Source organism: Excalfactoria chinensis, chromosome 2 (genome assembly GCF_039878825.1).
Source record: "Excalfactoria chinensis isolate bCotChi1 chromosome 2, bCotChi1.hap2, whole genome shotgun sequence".
Taxonomy (NCBI): Eukaryota; Metazoa; Chordata; class Aves; order Galliformes; family Phasianidae; genus Excalfactoria; species Excalfactoria chinensis.
Genome location: NC_092826.1, coordinates 121,038,707 through 121,061,245, shown reverse-complemented (window position 1 = coordinate 121,061,245; position 22,539 = coordinate 121,038,707). Strand labels below are relative to the sequence as shown.

The window sequence follows — 22,539 nt, the reverse complement described above, 5'->3', positions numbered from 1 at the left end:
AAAATAAAAAGGCCATTTTTGGAATAAGCCTCTGAGATGGGCTGTCTCACAGATTTATGAGCAAGTTTGTGCTAGGTGCAGCATGGATCCTGTGGTATCACTGGATGCCGCTTTGAGTCTCAGGGCTCTCTCCACAGTTGTAGCTGATAGTCCATAGCTAACATAGTTGGCAATTACTGTATCCATGTGAAGTTAAATAAATATTACCTGAGAATATGCATGACAGTTCTGGGACACAGTAGAGCCTTTTAGCCTAGAGATCACCAGGCAGAAATGGCAGGCCATCAGGACAGGTCTTGTCTTCCCACCATTTTTTTCCTCACACCACATTTCTTCCATCCTTTCTTCCCTCCTTCCATGACCATTGCTCTCTTTCTTCTGCTTCATTTTTTCCCTTTATTTTTCTGTTTCACAAGTTCTCTCACTCTTCTTTGTAGATGTGTCATCAAATGTTAAAGCCAAAGGCTTGGTGCATATAATTACAGGGAAAGGTGAGTGCTGAAGGACCTCAACTAAGTTTGGGCCTGACTGTGCTGGTTGCTCCAGTATGAAATCACAGATGATGTCTTGTAGCATTACATGCTCTACTTCTCCTTTCAGAAATTTTTGTTCCCTTATCGCTCACTCTTTGTTGATCTTACTGAATAGCGTGACCCCCGTTTTCCTTCCTATTCAACTCATTTCTTGGTCTGTTTGTGCTGGGGTTTCTACCTGAGGTTGTTGCAGGGGCAGCTGCGAGCCTTCTTGGAATGAGTATAGAGTACAGCTACCTGCATGTGACAGGCCTGTTGTGACAATATAACTTCCTCCAAAGAGAATGAGCCTCCAACATTGTCAGTTCCTTTTTAATTTTGAACAAAACCACTTTACTCCAGAACATTCCCAAATAATGCTTTGTAAGTAGCAAATGTCAAATTCCAGTGCTGCCAGAATCTGCAAATGAGTTGTGTATTTCTCAATTGCCACAGTACCAAGACATGATGTAAAAGAACATGCTTATAGAAGATAATGAAAACTCATATGCAGATAGGATTTTTCAGTAAAATTAATGTAGGCTGTATGCTCTCAGCAGTTCAGTTGTTGAGTTAGTAGTCACTTGACTATTTATGATTTCTTTTTTTTCTTCTTATATCTTTCAGCTAAATTCAAGTGCTAAATCTTGTTCTTGGCAGTAATGAGATTGTTGTGCTACATTCCAGAGGGCTTTGGCTCTACAAATTATAATCTATATCTTCATAACATTTCACTTACAAAAGCCCAAGTGCTTTGCAAAATTAATTAGTGCTCCTGGTTCTCCTGGTTTCTCCTTGTGACAGGGGCAGGATTGTTATTGCAAACAGAAAAATGAAACTGTTGAGTGACTTCCGTGCCTCCAGTCATTCAGTTGTTTTTTTGTTTATTTTTATTTCTCCATCATGGGTGCCAGGTCATTTATTTCCCTGTATAGGGTCCTTTCATATACTTCTGTTGAAAACAGTCCAAATAGGGGAATTCAGATGTTCTGCTTGCTATTTTTAGTAAGGATTTTGTTCTTTACTCTCATATTTACCCAACTGACCACTTCTTCCCAGAACGTACACAGTGACAATGCCTAATACGGAAGAGTGCCACCAAAACTTGAATGTTGATTTATTTTATTTATATTTTTTTACCCTTTGCATGAGTACCTACACAGTGGATGACCAAAGCAAAAATTTGCTGAGTGCTACGTGTAGGAAAAAACAAGCACAACGTGTCCTGCTAGAAGACACGATGAGCTTTAGAGCAGTATATCTTTACACTATACAGACACATTCAGTTATTTTTTTTGTTAGTGTGTTGAGATGTTGGTTCTGTTATGCCAAAGCTTAAGAAAAGATTGTTTTTCGTTACTGAGAATGTCTTTATTCATCTGAATAAAGTCCTGTGATATGGGACAGCCTTTCTTTTACTAAGTACCTTAGCAGGTAATTAATTCAGGGGACATTCATGGCTGTTTTAAAATTCATGACCCATAAGGACTATAAATTACTTACATGTTTTAACTGATTACTCTCACTCTTTAAATGCTATATGATTTGAAACTGTAAATGAATTAATCCCGCACCCTTTAATTCTAAGAATATGGTTTGCTTGGGAGCTCTGAATTTTGCCAATGACGATGAAATGAAAAAAAACAACAAAACAAACTTACATTGAAATGGTATCATGGTAACTATATTTGCCAATTTCTGACATGAAACCCAGATGCAGATTAAGGAATATTGCCTGAAATGATATAAGGTGAATCAAGGAGACGTCTTTATTTAGGAATGATTCCTTGAGCAATTATGCTTACTTTTATTTATTCAGTGGAGCATATTATGGAGTTCTTTGATGCAGCGACTTGAAATTTCAGGCTCGTTAGTGTTAATTTTTATGGGGGAAAAAAAAAAAAATTGGGGCTGTTTGGAGCTACTATGCCTTGAGGTATGATAAATAATGTGATGTTGGAGTGGGCGACATAGGAAACTGTAGTCCTGTGATTCTTCCTAATGTAATGGTGATTAAGCATGTTTATCCTAGAGTGGCCTTGGGATCTTCTCAAACCGACTGGGAGACTGAATAGGATGATGGGAAAAATGGCTGGGCAGGCTTTTTTGTTGTCTGCTGTGTGCTATTTTCTTATTCTGACCAAGAGCTAAGAAAGTTGCAAAGTATAATCTGTCATGCTTTTTTTGTGGTTCTCAAATTAGGAATTGTAAAGTGTATGATGTTTTAACGTTCTGGGTGTGTTCTTACTTTAAATAATTAAAAACACAAGAGAAGCACTAAAGTAACCTCTTGTACAAGAGTGCGCTAGGTTTTACTTTGTGTTACGTTGCCAGAAGATGTAATAGCTCAAGTTAATATTAGAATTGCCATGACTGTTATGATTTGATAGATAAATCATCCTTTCTCTATTTTTCAAAAGTAGAGAAGAGCTCTTCAGGCAGCTACCAGGTGGGTCTTTGTGCTGTAAGTGTTAAGAGGCAAGTGACTTTTGTCTCATCATCTCACATTTTGTCTTAGATTTTTAGCTGAGACAGTCTAAATAATTTGGGACATGTTTAACAAGGGGATATCCTTCAGCTATCAGTGTGTGCAGAATGAATGAGACATCCCTAGTGGTTCTGGTGACTATTTGGGATGTTGATGTAGAGTTTGGCAGTGGGGAGTGAGACAGCGCATAGAAATACAACTGTGTATTTTATGTTAGAGATTGCATAAGAGTTGTAACAGGCAAATGTTCAGGGGAGAGTGCTTCTGTCAGATTACACCTAGGATGACAGGAATCTTTTTTCTAAGGCCAGGCTGAAGGACTCTCACTGTGTAGGAACAAGTACACGCTGCTATTTTCAGATTTCCCATAGAGATGCTGAGTCCCTGGACAATTTCTAAGTGCTTTTCCCAAACAGTATATTCAAAGCAAAAAAACAAAAACACAAAACCAGAAAAAAAGAGTTTCTGTAGGACTACTCCATTCTCTACCGAGAAGAGCAAAAGAAGATTCGGAGATTTGAAGTATTAATGTCCTACATGTAGAGTTTGCTTGTACCATTTATACCTCATACCACCTTTGCTTTGTTTTACTTTTTTTCCTGGCAGGCACGTGTGTCTCATACATTGGTACTAAGTCTACCCCTTGTTCCTGCCTCTCTGTAGCTGTTCTTGTTTACACCTGTTTTTCAACATGCTTTCGGGCAGTGCCCTCAATGTGGTTCCTGCCAGGCTGCAGTACAATTGCATTCCCTTCAATGGGAAGCAGGCACAGCTCCCTTCTGCTTACAGAGTGCTCAAAGTGAATCAAGCAGTTACTTTCTTGAGCCTTTACTACTGGATGCATTAAGTTGATGGGCCTTTACTTTGTCCTGTTTCCTCTAAAGAAGAGAGAAGGCATAAACTGAGAACCCAACATTATGAGATATCCCGGTAGAGGTACCTGTTCTGAAAGAGAGAGCTATGACTGTGTTGCACGTGTTCTAAAAGCCAAGTCATTTCTGGAATAGTTTGTACTTCTGAAAGTTTGGCTTTGAATATAAGTTGTGGTGGGAAAAGTACTGAATCACAGTAGAAGCTCCTGTAGGGGAAAGAAATGCTCAGTGTTAAAAAACACTTTAATATTTATTTGTATGATGATTTAACTTAAAGAAAGAATAATTAAAACTGCATAATGGCTCATGCTAGGAGGAATTTGTGTTAAATGAATATGACACTTATACGATTTCTCCTGATTGCATTTTATAAAATGTAATTTTCATCTTGTTTATGATCAGTTATCATCTGTATGGTGCGTATTTGGTATAAACATTTGTAATGGTTAAAGTACCACTGATGACATCTTCATGTAACATTGCTTTTAGACTATGGTAGCACTTACAGCATCCCAGTAAGTGTCTGTGCCACAGTATTAAGTACAGAACTACATAGATTTTATAGAGCAAAGGCAAGAAGAGGTAAAGAATCATTTAGATTGACTTCCTATATGTCATAAGCTGTTACACTTTGTTGAACTTTGTTTTTCATTCCAGTAACTGTAGCTAAGTAGATATTCAACAGAATATCTGCTTGTCAACAGAATATGCTCCTGATAGCAAGGAGCTATCAGGTGATATACGGTGAGCCACTGTTCTAAGAGTTTCTGACATTAAACATTTGTACACACTATTTGAGTGGCTGAAATTTATAGGAATCACTTCTGTAAAACAGCACAAGGAAAAATGATACCTAAAAGGTTGAATTAGTGTAGCATCGGAGTTCGGACCTGTGCTGTTCCAAAGAGTTCTATGGACAGCCCACTGAAATCAAAGATCATTTATGTGCACAAGAAGGTTTCCAAAACATATTAAACATCGCTTTCGCTCAATACACCATTGCTTATTTGCATGATAAGTCACTTTGATAACTCACATAATAAGTAAAGAGAGCTCACGTGCTGACTGGAGTAGAAGATGACACATCTGTGTGCCCTTTGCCCAGCAGCGCCTGAGGTTCTCATGATGGCTGCAAGCATCTCTGCATCTCTACAGTTTTGCCTCCTCCCCTGGTGACAGTGGTATCCCTGTGCCTGTGGATTGCCTGAGTTCTGTGCTGGGGACTGGCTGGTGTGTGGCTTGCTCCAGCTGGTTGCAGGTCCAAGGCTGGCTCTTAATGGGTGATTGCAGGAACTTTTGTCCCACTCCTGACTCAATGGAATAACCTGAAGGTGAAAACATTCCCCTTCAGTATCTAATTACAAACTATTACTGCTAGTTCATAGGATTTCAGAGGCTAAGAAACACTTAATGATCTGAAAACATCTTTGTTGGAAACAAGCATGGTAGGATGGCAAATCAAGAGGGGACAGTGGGAAGTAAGTGGGTGTGTGCCTGTACATGGTCATTGTTTTAGGGGACAAAAGAAACCAATTAGTTTTACAAGAAGGCTAATTAAAAATTCTTTGTGCAGCAGCTCTTTATCTTTTCTCTCTGAAGTAATAGAACAAAATTACATAATTGCTTTAATTTTGACCTGGGAGACTATTAGCATTTGGAATGAAGAGAGGATGTTCATTTTCTCAGTTAAAAGTTGGTTTAGTTTTAGTCTTGGAGAATCCATGTTAATAAGAAGAAATGTGCACCCTGATGAAGGTGGATTGTAATGCCCATAATGGCCCTAGCTGGAGCTCAGCTGTGGATGGCAGCTTGGCCAGATGACACTGTATGAGAAGCGAACTTTAGTTTTTAAAGTACAAAAGAAATTTCTGATCTGCTTTTACAGTGACTCACCTAAATTACAAAACCTCAAACACAAGGAATAGCCACATAGTATTTCTATAATCAGTTGTAATGAGTTGAGTTTCAAGGAACCAAATTCCTCAAGGGAAGTTGCAAAGAACAATCAAATGGGATAGAAGAGTGGACAGTGAGGTAGGTTGAGAAATGGCTGACTGATGACTAGCCTGCATCACTCTTCATAGCGTTTCCCTGTAGCCTAAAAGCAAAAAGTGTTTGTGCTTTTTCCTAACTGAGAGTTGAATCTTTTATGGTTACATGAAGAAGAAGAAGACTCAAGCACTATCCCCCCCCGCCGCCCCCCCAGCTCTGTCTAATGTCTTATAAGACATTAAGAAATATCTTATAAATTGGAATGCAAAAAATGCATAAGATACTCCAGTTGTGTAGTTTTACGTGTCTTAAGCTGGCTGCTCTGTTCAATGAGTTCTGTTGATCGAGCTGTAACCTGCCTGGGTGGCTCAGGAAGTGAGCTCCCATCTGTAGGGCTGGGCAGCATCATGCTTCCCTGAAAGGGAGAATGGAAGTTCTGTGCTTTAGTGCAGCATTAAGCTGCGGTTGCATATCTCAGTGCCTGGGAACTGATTTACTGATTTCATTTTCTAAGACATATGGTGATAATAATAATAACACTGTGTAAGCATTATTTAAAAATACAGTAATATACTGGGATTGGATCTCTGGCAGGTCAGAACCAAGGTACACACCCAAACTGCCATCATTTATTTAAGCTTAGGCACATCCAATTTTAAACAAATGGAAATCAATACTGCTCGCAGATATCAGCAGCTGGATTGAAGAAAAAAGTGCAATGTCATTGTTGCTAAGAACAGCTTGTATGAGAAAGCACACAGATATGAGTGTTATGTATGTTTCTCTTTTGTTTTATCTTCTTCAGGATCTTTTAGTACACTATACAAACATGTATTTGTTGTTATTACTGTTAGTTTATGTTCCCTGTGTAAAATGTATATGTGATTTCAATATTTCAATAGAAAGTGAATGCCTATGAATGCCGGGGCCTTTTTCGATGCTGTCTGATACATGGATCGATACAGACTCAGCCTGTTAAAATCAATGAATGCTGTTTTATTCCTTTCAGATATGTGTCACAAAGATGTCTACACGGAACTGCCAGGGAATGGATTCAGTGATCAAACCTCTGGATACAATTCCTGAGGATAAGAAAGTCAGGGTCCAGAGGACGCAGAGTAGCTTCGATCCCTTTGAGAAGCCAACTAATCAAGTGAAGAGGGTTCATTCAGAGAACAACGCTTGCATTAACTTCAAAACTTCATCTACAGGGAAAGAATCACCCAAAGTCCGACGGCATTCCAGCCCTAGTTCTGTAAGTTTCCCATACTGATGTCTGTACATGGGGTGGAGTAAGTAACATTGAATCTTCCTTAAGAAGAAACGTAGAAACAAAGCAGAGGCTTGTGGTTGCTACTAAAATGTTTACAATGCAAATTCTAATGTTTCATTTTAAATATATGTATTAAAAAAAAAAAAAAAAAGAAAAAGAAAAAGAAAGAAATCTTGAAAGATAACATGTTGTGAGATTCCTTTCTCCTTGAGCACTGTGTGCAGTTTTGAGTACTACAATAAGAAGGATGCTATTAGCCTCCAAAGGAGGGCTGCTACAAAGGTAGAGGAAAGGTCTAAAAAGCAAGGTGTGTAGGGAGCAGCTGCAGTCCCTGGGTTTGCTCAGCTCAGAGCTGAGGAGGCTGAGGCCTCATGGCAGCTGCAGCTCCTCATAGTGCTGAGCTCTGCCCTCTGTGACCTCTACAGGGCCTGAGGGAATGGCATGGAGCTATGTCAGCGGAGGGGCATCTGAGGGTCAGTGAAAGGGTCTGCAGCAGAGGTTGACTGGGCACAGAAAAGGCTCCTCGGGGTCACAGCCCCAAGTGCCAGAGCTCAAGGGGAGTTTTGACAGTGCTTTCAGTCATAGGGTTTGATTTTGGGTGGTGCTGTATGGAACCATGTGTTAGACTCGGTGATCCTTGTGGGTTCCTTCCAGCTCCAGATGTTCTGTGATTCTGTATCAGCTATGCATGTTAAGGAATTTCTAAGCATTTTTCTCCTGATCCTGGTATGGCATTACAGCCGCCTTGATGCTTATGTTGCAGATTTTGTAGAAGATTACTTATTGTTATGGACAAATTCTTTCCCATGCTGTGTAGGAAACCACATGTATTGCGTTTTGACTTTTAGATTTTTGTTTCCAAGTAATTTGAGAAACAAGTCATATTTGACAGATTTTATTTACATTTTAAAATCCTCTTTTTAAAATCAAGTAGTAAAACTAGCATTTATTCCTTGTCAGAAACTGTGTCTGTGTGTGTGAGAGAGAAAACAACTGAGAAGGCGTTGGCCATACATCATCACTGTTGTTTTTATTCTCAAGTACTTTGAAAGAAACCAGATAAATAAAATGTCACATCTTCCATGAATAATACCCAGACATATTTTCCCCCCAAGACCTTCAAAATTATTGAAAAACTATCTCTGTTATGCTTCTGCAAGTAAAAAAGATCATAAGAACGTGACCTTTGAGATGAAGAGTACAGATCTCAGCAGAATGTGTGTAATGCTGCAAATCTTCATTGGCATGAAGTAATTTTAAAGGTTGATTCTTCTTCTTTCTTTTTTTCTTTTCTTTTCTGTTTTTTCTTTAATTTTGCTCTATCATCTGGATATCTTCTGTCCTCTGTGCAGAAGTTTGAATTCTGTCAGACTCTTAAGGAGAAGTGACAGAGATTCATTTTCAGCAGATGAGCTTTTCTTAACCCATGGGAATTTAATGGATAAGATGTCATGCCTCTAGGGGACTGCCCTTTGGAGAAAAGGTTACCTTTTAAAACGTAACCATCTGTTGCAAAAAGAAATTTGATTTTTCAGTATTACACAGTGTTATATAGCTGAGGCATGTCCCACAGCAGCCCATAACAAGGAGTTCTTACCATAAAGCTGCTATAGCCAGTAAGAAAGGATGGAGCTTTTATTTTTCTTGGATTGTTTTGGAGATAGTTTTGCATAAGCACTACAAGCCCTTCATATTCAGCATCCCGTTCCTTTCTGTTGGTCAGAACTCAGCTGTTTATTTCTTGCTAACGTTTCTTAAAATAAAACTTTTTGGAAGATGAGAAATTTCTACACTTACAGTTTCCACCTTGCTTACTTGTGAATGATGCCTGACTGTTGTTTGGCAAAGCATTTATCAATGTCAGTGTTTTTTTTTCTAAATATTCCTCGTGTTTTGTTGTGGTCTTAGCTTATTCCATATCTCCACAGTTCTGTCTCATTCCTCATAGAAATTTTTACTAATTTCAGTTGATATTTTACACACCTTCTTTATATTTAAATTAAGGGGTTTTTAGTTGCTTTGCTTCCAGAGTTTGGAAGCAGACTTATTTGGCAAATGTGTTATTAGCATCTTGTTCTCCTTTTCCAAAGGGCCGGTGCTCTCCTGTGCCCATTCACTGTCCTGTAATCCCCATAGTTTCTCACGTATGTGATATTAAAGCCCCTGACATACACACCACTCACTGATCTTCTCATAGGCTGAGTTGCATGCATTTACTGGGGATATCTCATGTTTTAAAGTGGATACATAGGAATTTCCTGAAGAACAATTCTGATTTCTTAACTTCCTGTAATTCTCTGTGATTTTTATAGCTCTTTTTGGTGAACTCCCTCCTTCTGCTCCCAAGCATTGTTAGTCATTTTTTAACTCTTCCTCAAACAGGGTGCTCAGAAGTGCACCTGGCAGGGAATAGTTTGTGGAATAATGAGGGTATTCCAGTCAGTGAAGAAAGAAGAATATTAGTTCACAGCAAAAGTCAGTATTACCACTCTGTTGATAGTTCACACTTGGTCCTGACCGGCAGACCTGAAATGCAAACATCCAAGGCAAGGATGCGATCAAGCCATTCCCTTCCCCAGAGCTGCATTGCCTCAAGCACAAGATGTTCTGTTGCACATTTCATTGAACAGATGCCTGTATAGTTAGTTTCAGGGATTTGTCATTCTCTTGTTTCGAACTACAGTTGAATTGACCAAGGCTCTTTTTTCCTTTTTTTCCTTCCCTGGGTGCTGTGTAGCAGATTCCCTTGCTACTTCCTTTTCAAATTACTACATTTTCTTTCTTGTCTGAGAGCTGCTCCATATTCTCCCTTATAATTCAATAAGTTGCTTCTCCGGAAATTCTTAAGCTGTGTGGACAATGCCATTCTGAACTGACATTCCAATTTCTGTAAATAATCTTGAGCACGCTGTGCCCTTCGGGTTGCACTGGATATAGCTGTGTAGTTGTGATGCAGTTTTGACTGTTTCATATAAACTATTTTTGAAGGTACTCTGATACAAGTATACTGCTTTCAGTTTTCACTTGCTGTACTTGATTACTAGAGGCTGTTTTAGAAAAAAAAGCTTCTTTTTAGTTTCTTCCCTTTCATTATTTAAGTCCTCTGTAGCAATCAGGTGAAGAATCAATGTCTTCCAAAAGGTTGAGGCTTGCAGGCTCTGTGTTAATCTGTGCCTCTTTCCAGTCTGCTGGAAGTTCCTAATTGGTCTCAAAACTAACATTTCTCAATCAAAACCCTTTTTTATAATGCAACTCCCTGTCAGTTATCAGCATCAATGCTTGGTGAAAATCAACGACTAATACTCAGTAGATAGAATGTGATCTATTTCGTATTTTCTGTACCTTCTAAATGCTGGGATGAGAAGGATGGAACGTGGAAGTTTGTGAAATCTGGAACTCAATGTTCCTACCCAGATTGTCACTTGGAAAATAAACTATTGCTCTTTAGCATAAAGTAATTTTCTACACTTAATGTCACAACTCCTTGCAACCCTGTGGAAATTCCATGTTGTTAATTAGTGCAGTAGCAGTATAATTAGCACAGTAAGAAGCTAGCATGTTAAATGTAAAAATCAGTTTGTCTTATAAGAACAACAGAAGTCCTTTCACCTGACGTTTACATTCTCTTTATGCAAAACAATGACATTGCATTGCATTCCCCCGCCCTTTTGAATATAAAAAAAAAAACAAACCACATTTGAGTGCAATATCCCAAGTCTTTAAACTGATTGTAATGAAATGCAATTATGGAATGAACACTACAACAGAACAAACATGCTTTATAACACATCAGAAATAACGGTTATTCTTCTCTTTGGAGGGTATAAAATAGATATTAGCCTACCTGTGGGTCATCTGTCAGCTACTGAGGGTAGAACACAACATGGCTGGGCAGATCTCTGCTCTGATCCAGTGCTACACAATCCGCAAGTAATATATATATGTCTGTTCGCATATGGAAAAGATGAGTATCTGCTTACAAATCATTACGTTGAGACTTTGCGTACCATGATAAGAAACTTGTTTTTCTGTGCTTGCTATTAGATGAAAGAGTAAAGCTATGAAATAAGCTAGACAATAGGAAAAAAAGAACAACACAACTTGAAACCAAACATATGTGCCTCTTCCCAAAATAACTCTTGCTTTGGAAGATGCTTTGACTAATTCCCTGAAAGTTATGTTTGAGACGCTTGCTCTTTGGGCATGCAGTCATATTTATTGTTCTCCAAGGTAAAGTTTCATTTTATTCAGTATCCATACTTTATATACTACAATAGTACTTTGCACAGTATATAAATAGAGTACTGAAGGTTTTATAAACTAACCAGTCCAGTCAAGATTTAGTTCCATGCTGGTATTACACATTGGTTTGTTCTTTGGATCACTTAGGATCCATGGGCAATGAATTCAAATGTCGGGCTAAGTTAAGTATAGTTTAAGTAGGATTAAAACTAAATGTGGTGAAATATTATTTTTTCATACATCTGAATGTATAGAAATGTATTTACATAAATATAAAAAAACTGGATAAAAATTAGTTGGATAAACTAATTAATCTTACTGCATTTAGCCTGCACTATTTTTATAAAAGCAGTGCCTACTCTGTTACTGTAACTTCTATTGATTTTCAGTCCAGTTGCAACTTTCCTCCAAAGAAATGCAAGTGAAAAATATGAACCGATCTTATTAACTCCTTTCAAATCAGTTGCATAAAAAGCCTAACTTGAAAGTTAAATTTAGAATTTTGTCTAAAAGAGAAGGATTGTTTTGTCTGCCTAAAGATTTTGTGTGCTGTTCTCACCTGTGTTCCTGTTCAGGTAAATGGAACTGTCACTATTTTTAGGAAGCAAAACAAGGGTAGCTGTATCCTTCTTGGATAATACTTTTAATTGAGGTAGGATAAGTTCACAGTTCAGTGCAGAGTGTTGCTTTTTCTTTTCAGGCAAGAGGGAAGCTTTAAGAATCTTAACCTGGGGGATATGCTTTATCTGATAAAGCAAATAAAATGTGGCAGTTGGTCCAGCTCCTGTGCTTTAATAGCCTGGGGAACAAGCAAACATCTTTACAAATGGCACCCAGCCCTTCTGCAGAGCTCTGTGGTAGCATAGATTGCTCGTTTACAACTGCATGTCACGGGGGTGGGAAGATACAGGGAACAGATCAGGCAGTGGGAGAGCTCCCAGGGGTGCTCAGTTTGTATCCCTTGAATATGGCCCTAGACAACAGTCCAGCCCTGAAAGGTTTAAAAATGAAAGAAAAAAATTGGATTATATTGACCTGTAGGGTAAAACTGTAAGGGATCTCCTTACTGTGAAATGTGCGTAAGGTTTTGTAGAATGATTTTTTTACCATTGCAACAAAGGAGATAAAATATGAAACGTTTTAAAAGCAAGCTTCAGTTTTTGCACTTTAATCCCAGGCCTTTTGGCCTACCTTTCACTTTTGGGTTATTCTAGCAATAAATTTCTTTCTTTTGAGTCATAAAACAGAACAGATCTTTAGTTTTGATTTTAAATAATTTATAGAGGTACTGTGAACATAATATTTTTCCCTTGAGGATGGCTTTATATTGAAGTTTAATATCCCACAGTTTAAAAAAAAAAAAAAAAAAAAAAAAAAGAATCTATTTAAAACTTAAGCACAGGAGTGTGACAGTTAAGTGTGACATTCACAAGCTGTTTTATAGTTATGAAAAATGCATGAGAACATAACCCACACAGCTTGTGTAAGAATAGTCAGGTGATTTTCAATGTAATTTTCCATTAAAGCTTTCTTTACTACATACATTTTGGAAACCTCTGAGAGAGGTGGTGTTCGCATGAGAATGTAGTGTGAGGACTCATCCTTCAAGATCTTGGAATAACCGTTATCCCTTCTATAGTCTGTATCAGTGTAATGCTTATTTGAAGTGACCTGGTCAGAAAAGACTTTCCCCTTGTTTCTTTTTCTCTCTGTGTTATTTTTAATGCACTCACGTCAGTTTGAAATAGCTTCTTCTATTTCTGTGTTCAGCATTTTGGCATACTCTTTCTATCTTTGTTACTATGATCTTTATTTAATTAGCCAAAGAGAAAAATCTAATCTTGGTTGCTGAAACCCGTCCAACAAAAGTGCCCTCTCCCAGCATTCCATGGTGCTATGAGCCTAACCTTGCACTGGGAAAACTGCGGGCTAATAATAAGAAAAGTAGATTAATGACAACTGTTTTCAAGGAAAGCAAAGCATAAAGGCAAACAATGAGGTTCCTGAAGGGAAAAAAGTGCACCTCTCTGTGCTTCTGTCCTCAGGGAATAATACAATCCACTGCAATCTGTGCTGGCCTCCATGGAGACTCGGTTCTATTTGCAGTTCTTCAAAGGCTCAAGCACCTTGACTTTCTTCTGTCATAGTATCTCATCTGAATTCCCTGGATGATTACTCCCTGGTGTGAATATTCTCATTTCAGTGACTTGCCTATCATTTGTTTATTTATTTATTTTAGCAAGTACAAAATTCTGACACTGAACTTTGGAAAAGATCGGTCTTTAGCTTGTATCAAAGAAATTATGATAAAAGAATTCATAGAAGAATTTGAAGGCTTGAATTATCTACAGTCATCTGTACAGTTTACACATGCATTAAACTACTGGTTTTCAGACAAAGAACAAAGTGTGCTCAGCAGTCATGTTTCATAGGTGTTCTGTAGAGCAAGAAAGGGAAGAGGAATAATAAGAAAAAAAAATGTAATAATAATTAAAAAAAGGAAACATAAATTGAATAGTGACAGAAGTAGTTGAGCTTCAAGAAGTAGCTCAGTACAAACATTTATCAAAATATGTGCATTCAGCTGAAATTAATACTCTTTTCCATTGAGAAATCCTTGTCTGGGTCAAATCAGAGGATTGCAGTAGTTTTCTAAACTGTAGGGAGACTTCTTGTGCAACGTGTCAGTGGCTGATGCAAGCACTACAAACTTGGTGTGCTCTGGATGCATCTCGCTTGCTATGCATGTTTCAGTCAACCATGTCCTGAGCAGAATGTGGAACTCCTTTGACTCAACAAATGCACATCTCTGTGAATATGTATTCCAGTATATTTTACTGGGGGAAATTAAGTGCTGGAAACAAAGAAAAAACAAAGAGAGGATTATATTTAAAAGTGAATTTGTATGCAGGATTGTAATACTGCCATTAAAAAGTCTGTTCTGTTATCTTGCAGTAACAAGATGTATTTTTTAACAGAAATGAAAATGGCTGAGAAAGTTAAATATCAAGAAACCTGAATAATGAAATTCAAGGCTACGAGTCTGGAAAAATAATCACATGAAAGAAAGTGCAAGCATAGAACAGTTGGAAATTGTTATAGTGTTTAGCAATTACACAGAATTTCAGATTCAATCAATTCTGTAGTACTTTATATCTCTTTGAAATCAAATGTAAGTTTTGGAAAATTTCATCTTTTTGATTATGTGAGTTTGACTTGGCTTTATAATCTAGAAATCTGGGTAAGGAATGTCTGAACTAAGCAAATGCAAGCAATGGTAATTGTGCTTTGAATTAATGTATGGGACTTCATTTAAAAAAAAAAAAATATTGGGGAAATGGTAATTCTGTAAAACAGTAATTTTCCAAAGTAGTTGCACGTGCTGTGTCAGATCTGCCTTGATGGTTCATTAAAAAATGTCTTGCAAATTAGTTTGCAAACTCTTCCACTTCTTCAAAATTTCATCATGTTTTGATACTGAATATGGGAATATAGTATAATTCAGAGTATCTAAAGCAACTGCAGATTTATTTATTTATTTATTTTAAATCCGCTGAAGTAATTTTCTACATTCCTTCAAACATTCCCAGTCTTTTAAAGTTACAAATACAAGAAGAAATAATGAAGATCTAGTAATGCGCAAGTATGGAGTACGTGAGCATCCCTCTCTGTACTCCTAGCTGAAGCTGTTGAGGTGGTCCAGAGGAGGGCCGCAAAGATGATCATTGTGCTGGAGCACCTCTTCTATGAAGTCGGGCTGAGAGAGATGGACTTGTTTGAACTGGAGAATAGGTTTTGGGGAGACATCATTACGGCCTTCCAGTACTTAAGGGAAGACTGACAGTGAATGAAAAAGGTGAATATTTTTAAAGTAAAAAGGGGAGATTTAGGTTAAATGTTAGGGGGAACATTTTTACTCAGAGGGTTGTGAAGCATTGGCAGTACTGCCCAGAGGAGCAGTGGATGCCCCATTTCTGTAGGCCTTCAAGGCTGGGTTGGATGGGGCCCTGGGGAGCTTCATCAGATGGGAGGCAGACCTGTCCGTGGCATGAGTTTGGAGTTAGATTATTTTTATGGTCTCTTCCAACCCAATCCATATTATGGCTGTGGAGAAGAGGGCTGAGCTCCACTGCTGGAGTGTGGCCACCTGGGGAGACAAGGAGATCCACAATGGTTTACCGCATGTAGGATCAACAGTGGCTAAAAGGTTGTGCTTCACCTTGATTCTGGTCTATTCTTAGCTGGGCAGGCACTGGATGAGGGATTTGAGCTGCCTGGTGAGGGCAGATCAACCAACCAGCTCCTCTTTTTGTCAGTGAGCATTAGCTGGTCCTGCCAGTGCAAGCTCTTATCTGCTTATCTTGGTTCTTGGTGAGGATGCAGCAGCTCTGAGGGGAAGAATGAGGTAAGAGACACAATGCTAGGGCAGTGCTGCTGGCAGCTGGAACATGGGGAAATGTGCCTGAGGTTGTAAGAGTAATTACTGCTGTTGATTTACTGAGTGGTAATGGATTAAGGGCACCCTGTTTCCTATCAAGATCTTAAGGCATTACAAGTTGTTATGGCCTTTTACATTATGGCTTCCAGAGGTATAAAATTAAAGTAAATCACAGTGTGAAAATAAGAGTGAATGTGAAACATGTGTATAAACTGTATCCTTTTTTTTCCCCTGCTATATGAGGAAACTGGCAATATGTACTATTTACTGTTAACTCAAGCAGCATTGGAACTCCAAACAATGCTACTCACTGTGTGTCCACTGCAGTCTGCAATGGGAAAAATAATTTCTTATCACTTTTTATTATACAAAAGATGCTTAAATACCTCAACATTTTTGTCTATAGTTTTGCAATGTTACTTTAGTCCATAATTAGATAATTAAATGAGAAAGCTACTTGAATAAATGTTTTAGTCACCTCTATTAGTGACATCTGTAATACAAATGCAATTAAAAAACAAAACAAAACAAACCTTGCATTCCTAACCAAGCAGAATGCCTTTTTAAGCACTGATCTGGGAGCCAGCCATACTACTCTCTTATCTGTAATGAAGTGGTCCCAATAATGCAAGTGGAAAAAGATCAGAGAGTTCCCATGTGACATATTTTCATCAGTTATTCATTTTTAGGACTTGGATAGCAAAATAGTAGATTGTTCTGTGTATTGGAGAGAGATGACAAGACAATTTTACAAACATACATACATGCGTGTGTATTTATATATATATTATATATATATATATCCTGATATAATTCAATAGAAAGCTGGGGTCTTAGTCCCAGAAAATGTGTATATGTGTCAAAGTGACAGAATTATGGCTTGGGAAATATTTAGAGCAGCCAAGGTAAGGGAATTTTTGTATTTTCTGGTTCATGGTTAATTAGGTGTAAATAAGGCATATGAGGTCCCATGTCATCTTACCTGGGATGCTCTTGTCTGTTTAAATAGCAGCAGGTTTTAGGCTCAGTTGATTTAAAACTTTCAGCTGTGGCTATAAAAGAATTTAGGCAAAGCTGTGTTCTGCACTACAATGATTGTTTCCTTCCAAAATGCTGAAACTTGAGTATTTTGTAAATTAGATGGAAGATCCCAAATGTGAATTCATATTATCTACAGTAGCTTAGAGTCTCCCAGCTCCACACACTCAATTTCCTTGTGCTATGGAGACAGTCACCAACATGGCTGGTGTAAGTACAGGACAGACAAACATTGCAGTCTATAATACCTGTCAGTGATGGTGGCAGTTGCAAACCAGTTTCTTGCTGTGTACCTCTGGTCCAAGGAGACATAAAATGGTCCAAGAAGACATAAAAATCACTTGTTGTTTAGGAAATGGAATATGTGGATGGTTGGGAAAATAGGGTATGCTTCAAAAGACTCAAATGTTTTCCAGGGACTTTATCATATGCTGTGCACTAAAATGCTTATATTAAACTGCTTCAAATTACTTCAGTTTGTAAAAGTTAGGACTAATTTGCAGTAAAAGTGGCCTTTCAACTGAGTTTAAAGTACTCACGTGAGTACTTTGAGGTGAATTAAGAAATGTTCTATTGTATACTATGATGTTTCTTTTCTACATACCTGTGTTTCTTAACATACCAATTTTAAAATAGATGTGCAGGTATAGAAACAAAATACCTGTATCAACCCACATACTAAAAACATTATTTATTATTGAAGATATAAATTATTCCAGTGTCTGCCATGTCTAGTTATAGACCAGGTCTTTATTTGACAGATTTCAGAAAAGTAGATGCTGTATGGCATCATTTGGAACAACGTTATTTCACAGATTAAAAATCTGGAAACATGATTTTATGCAATCCAGTTCCTCGTAACACATGTCCTCTTTCTTAATTTTTTAACATCAGCTTTCCAAATGAATCATTTTCGTGTCTGAGGAGTTTCTGTTTCTGCAGCTTTGTGGTGCTCTTTGGGAGGAATGGCAGCAGGGCTGCTCGGCAGAGACGTGGGCTGAGCTGTCAGAAGCAGTAGCAGGAGGCCGTGTTTTGCTTGCTCCTGTTTTCAGCCCCACACTTAGGCTGCAGGTGTGAAGACTACAGGATTTTGTTCAACTGTGCTGCTCATGCATACCATTATAACTACTAGCTGAAGATGAATCCACAGGCTGAAGATGATAAACTTAATTCAGAAATGAGATATTTTTTTTAAAAGTGGTTTCCTGTAGTATTTTGATGATATGAACAACAGTTGATGTGCAAAGGGCACTGGCTACTTACAGTGCTTTCATGTGGATATATTTATTCACATAAATTACTTAAGAAGCTTGTGTAATCCAATGTTTTAGAGCAGATTGAAGCTGTCGCTTAGATCTCTTAACAAAGATAAGCTGGTTTAGTTGCTAGTGATACTTTTCGCTGTATGAAGTGGTGTATGTGAAAAATGAAAGTGAAGTGTCCCTTTGATTGTGAACAAAATCCTTTTGATAGTTCTGGAGATGTAAATATATGGTTGATATGTGCAACTACCATCTGGAGTGTTTAATGATGTCACGGTGTTTGCTGGAGTAGCCTGTTTTGTCAGTTTATTAGTTCTGCTACTAACTTTTTTATTGTTGGCTGCTAAAAACATGTAGGTGTATGAGGTTTCATAAAGGTATTTGATTTCTAAAGGCTGAATCAAAGCAGTTTAAGTTTTGGTTGCAACAGATGCTGACAAGTCATAATTTATTTATTTTTTTGGTCTTGTTTAGCCTACAAGTCCCAAGTTTGGAAAAGCAGACTCATATGAAAAGCTGGAAAAGCTAGGGGAAGGGTCCTATGCCACAGTGTACAAAGGGAAAAGCAAGTAAGTCGTGGTTTCTTTGTTCCTTATTATTACTATTATCATTTTGGCATTTCATTTCAATAAACAAGCAGAAAGTAGCTGGTGTTGCTGCACTTGCTAGAGAACCCTATGAATAAATGCAGATGGCTACTGATTTCTGTGTTCTCTAGTGAAAGCAATGAGACTGCAGAGGTAACATTACTTCATGTCAGAACAAGATGATATTCCATCTCGAAATCTAATGTTTTCTTTATACTTTATTGTTGCACTACTTTCTCAATATACTCACCAAGTTAAAAAGTATATTTAATTTTCATGGATAAAAGCACAGTATCCTATCAAGTAGTTTTTTTTCTGATGTCCTGAGAGCAATGCTGAATGTATTTATTTTGTTTGGCTTTCTAAAATGCGTGAATAAAATACCAAGAGCAAATAATGCATGTTCCAAGTTGTAAATGTAAAAGAAGTATTTAGACTTCTGCTGTACCAATGCATGTGTTGTATTTCAGAGTCAGCTTTCTTCAAGAAAATGCAGTTATTTTACATTGCTAAGGGTTCAGTTACATGTCACTATAAATTCCAGACATAATGCATAAGTAATCTTTTTACTGAGGTCTACATAATTGGAGAAGAATGTATAGATTTCAGCTTGTGCCTTATCACTAAGATCCTTTTGTAAAATCACAGCATGTATCTGGTGATAGATATCTGATATGCTTTGACTTTCAATAAGATTGAGCTAAGGAAATGGGGTTACTGGATGTCCTGTCAATCACTGCAATTGACCAAAAGTTAAAAGCAAAGCAAAGCACTTCCCTCAAGCTATTTCATTCAGTGGTGATTTGTGTGTGTGTTATGAAACATAGATTGGTTGGAAATACCTTATATTTGTTTTAATGGAGCTGACTGCAGATCTGTAAGAAATACTTCAATGTTTTTAATGGTAGCTGAATAATAAATTGATATTATTGGGTGTTTTTCATTCTCCACTTTAAATAGAAAGCTCTAAATAAGTGGTGTGAATTATAATAATTATACATAACTTTATTCTGCTGCTTCATAACATCTTTTGCTAAGGCTTTTAAATTTGTTTTGAAAATGCGGGTAACTAGAGATTGGATAAGAATGTGTTTGCAGTAAATATGTTGGTGCCTTCCTAATCCTGAGGTAATATTCCTCTACATGCTGACTTAGTTTCTGCTTCAAGGATTGAACAGCTCCCATATTACACAGCACTATCTTGATTCAGCACCTCCAATGCAGACCTTCTATTTCCAGAAGAAACAGTTGAATTACTTCATAACAGCAAGAGGCAACTCCTTAAGAACAGGGGAAACACTATAGGTCTATCTGCTCTTTCAAAAGGAGATGTGGACTGAAGCTCTGTTACCACTTCAGTCCCCATGAGAAGTTGAGGGATCAACAAATGGGCAGGGGTACATGATCAGGCCAGCTCTGGCTCCTGCTGTCCCATTAGAGCCTCGTAGTGCTACTTTCTGGCAGATTGACTGCTTATAGCATTGTATGTAATGATACAGGAGATTTTTCCTAGTACCTGGTATAAGGTTTGACTACTGAAGGATTAAACCCTCATGGCACTCTGCAGCACACAGATACACAGCTTATATGGGGAAGCTGGTAATATGTGCACAGAAAGTTGAAATGTTTAAGAATCCTTGATTTTCAGTGAACTCTAATGCTTGACTTTTTCCTTTTGCCAAAATATTTTGGGCATGTGTCCTTAACTGTAGTTTAAACTGTAGAATTTAAGATAAGATAGAACTGCTTTGAATGACGCTTTGCACTCAGAATTCTTGTGCTTAGTATTTATCACCCGGCACATGCATCAAGTTGTGGGTTTTTTTTTTCCTTCTGTTTTGTTCTGTTTTTGTTTTCATTTGTCTTATAAATAAAATTCATGAGATACAAAGACATTAAGGTAATAGAAATTGAGGGAAAGTTTATTAGCTGTAGGAATGACATCTACAAACCAATGGACAATGCCATTTTGAGAATTTAACAGTATATCTACTTAAAAAAAAATTGTCACCACATGAAGTGCTGTATGTAGATTCTATCTTATTAACATTTGGAAAGCTGTAGATAAATATCAAAGTTTGCTTTATAGTGATGCTTAGCAAGTATTTTGAGAACAAATTGGCCTCACTACATCTGGAAGAGTGCAAAGTGAGTTCATATTTGTATCAGTCTTATTATGTATTTACTTGTCTATAGCGTAGACATTTTCATCTAACTGCTTGGGCAGTTTTGATCATCTTAATATTTGTTAATAGTAATGTGATTCATTTCACTTATTCACTTATTGTGAATGAATCTCATTTTCCATTATGAGCTCTTCCATGTTATTATTACCAGCTTAATAAAGAGTACTATGCTATAATTTTGAGTTTTCCAAAACCACTTCCTATTTTGTTTATATTTGACTTCAATATTCAGCTGCTTGAAAATGTTGCATAATGATCCATGATCAGAGTAAATTTGTGTTTTATAGGTTACTCAATATAGTTGCATAGAAGTGTGTGCAACTCCTAATTCGAGTTTATTCCATTAAATGAAAAGTGTCTTTCAGTTTATGGTCTTCTTGAATGTCTGGAAGAAAAACCTCTGTTTACATTACATTGAACTGAGGCAGGAGAGAAAGAAAATCCGTTTCATTTCAAAATCAATTTTTTCCCCATTATAAAAACGACTGCTAGCTTTCTCATCAACTTATCATGTTTCTGTATTTGATACTCTCATGCAAATCACTGAGAATGTCTCCCAGAACCAGCTTGTGTTACTGCTGATCACTGATACTTTGCATAAAGCAGCTCTTGATGGTTTTCATTACCAAAGTTCAAGTGAAGTCATCAGCTGGCTGAAAAGAAGAGGGAAAGGATATTGTCCTATTACTACAGATATATTATTGTGTACTGAGTTCCAGAACAAGGATAATTTGGTTTCAGATTCTACCAAGAGATTTTTAACATGTCCAGGAATATTTTTTTTTCTAAACAACTGCTCTCAGATAATTTCTATTCTTTGTTCATGTGTTCAGCTTTGAGAATCCAGGTTCAAGTTTATCTGTAACCATGAAGAAAAAGTAAGAGAAAATAGATGTTAGAAAGCTGGGAGCAACTAGGCACAGCCCCAGATTTGGGTGTTAGACATCTTTAAGATTAGTAATGTTTATGCATGACAACTGCAAACTGAGGAAGATTTTTAAGAAGAGCACTGTGTAGTAGTTGTGGTCATTCTACCCTTTCTTCAGCATCTTAAACTGCTTGTCTCTAACTTCCATGGTTACAAATAACTAAAAACAATAACATTAAGAAAAAATTACATGGTTTTCTGTCTTCAGTTTCCTTTCCCCCGCATTTCTGATGGCCTTGGGAATTTGCAGTGTGTTTCAATACTGTAGGTCATTTAGGTTCAACCCCAAACTCCTTTTTTTTTTTTTTTACCCTGATTACGATAATCTCATGAGCACACTGAGGGCAGGGTTTGTTGGGGTGAAATTTGTGCATCTTTCAGTAAGATATTTTATAGTAAAATACTGGAAAAAAGTAATGTTTGGGTTTTCACCCATATTGTTGCAGTTTCAAGCCTAAAGCTTGAATCAATGACTCAAAAAGTTGTAGCTGGGGAAGTCATAGGCAACTATTTGTCATCATTCCTTTCCCTGCAGCAGCTACTGAACAGGCCCAGGCAGAGAAGATAACTAGGACACATGATGATTTTTTGTAAAATAATTTTTGAATGCAGTGATTCTTACATTTCCAAGCACATCCCTTGCTGAACATTATTGACATGGAAATTGACGCTGCTAGATGGCTTTTGATACTTTGAAGACTTCATCAAGGTGTCCTTTTAC

The 22,539-nt window shown here is 37.4% G+C and overlaps 1 protein-coding gene across 5 annotated transcripts in view; it reads left to right on the top strand.

The window, feature by feature from the left end:
• The window catches only part of CDK14 (cyclin dependent kinase 14), a 296,113-nt gene that overhangs the window by 65,715 nt on the left and 207,859 nt on the right, over nucleotides 1–22,539 (top strand). For all 5 annotated transcript variants that reach the window (XM_072328324.1, XM_072328329.1, XM_072328328.1 and 2 more), the window contains 2 exons: nucleotides 6,874–7,119; nucleotides 18,592–18,686. In XM_072328324.1, the coding sequence (XP_072184425.1) occupies nucleotides 6,874–7,119; nucleotides 18,592–18,686 (341 nt within the window). The remainder of the gene's footprint in view (nucleotides 1–6,873; nucleotides 7,120–18,591; nucleotides 18,687–22,539) is intronic.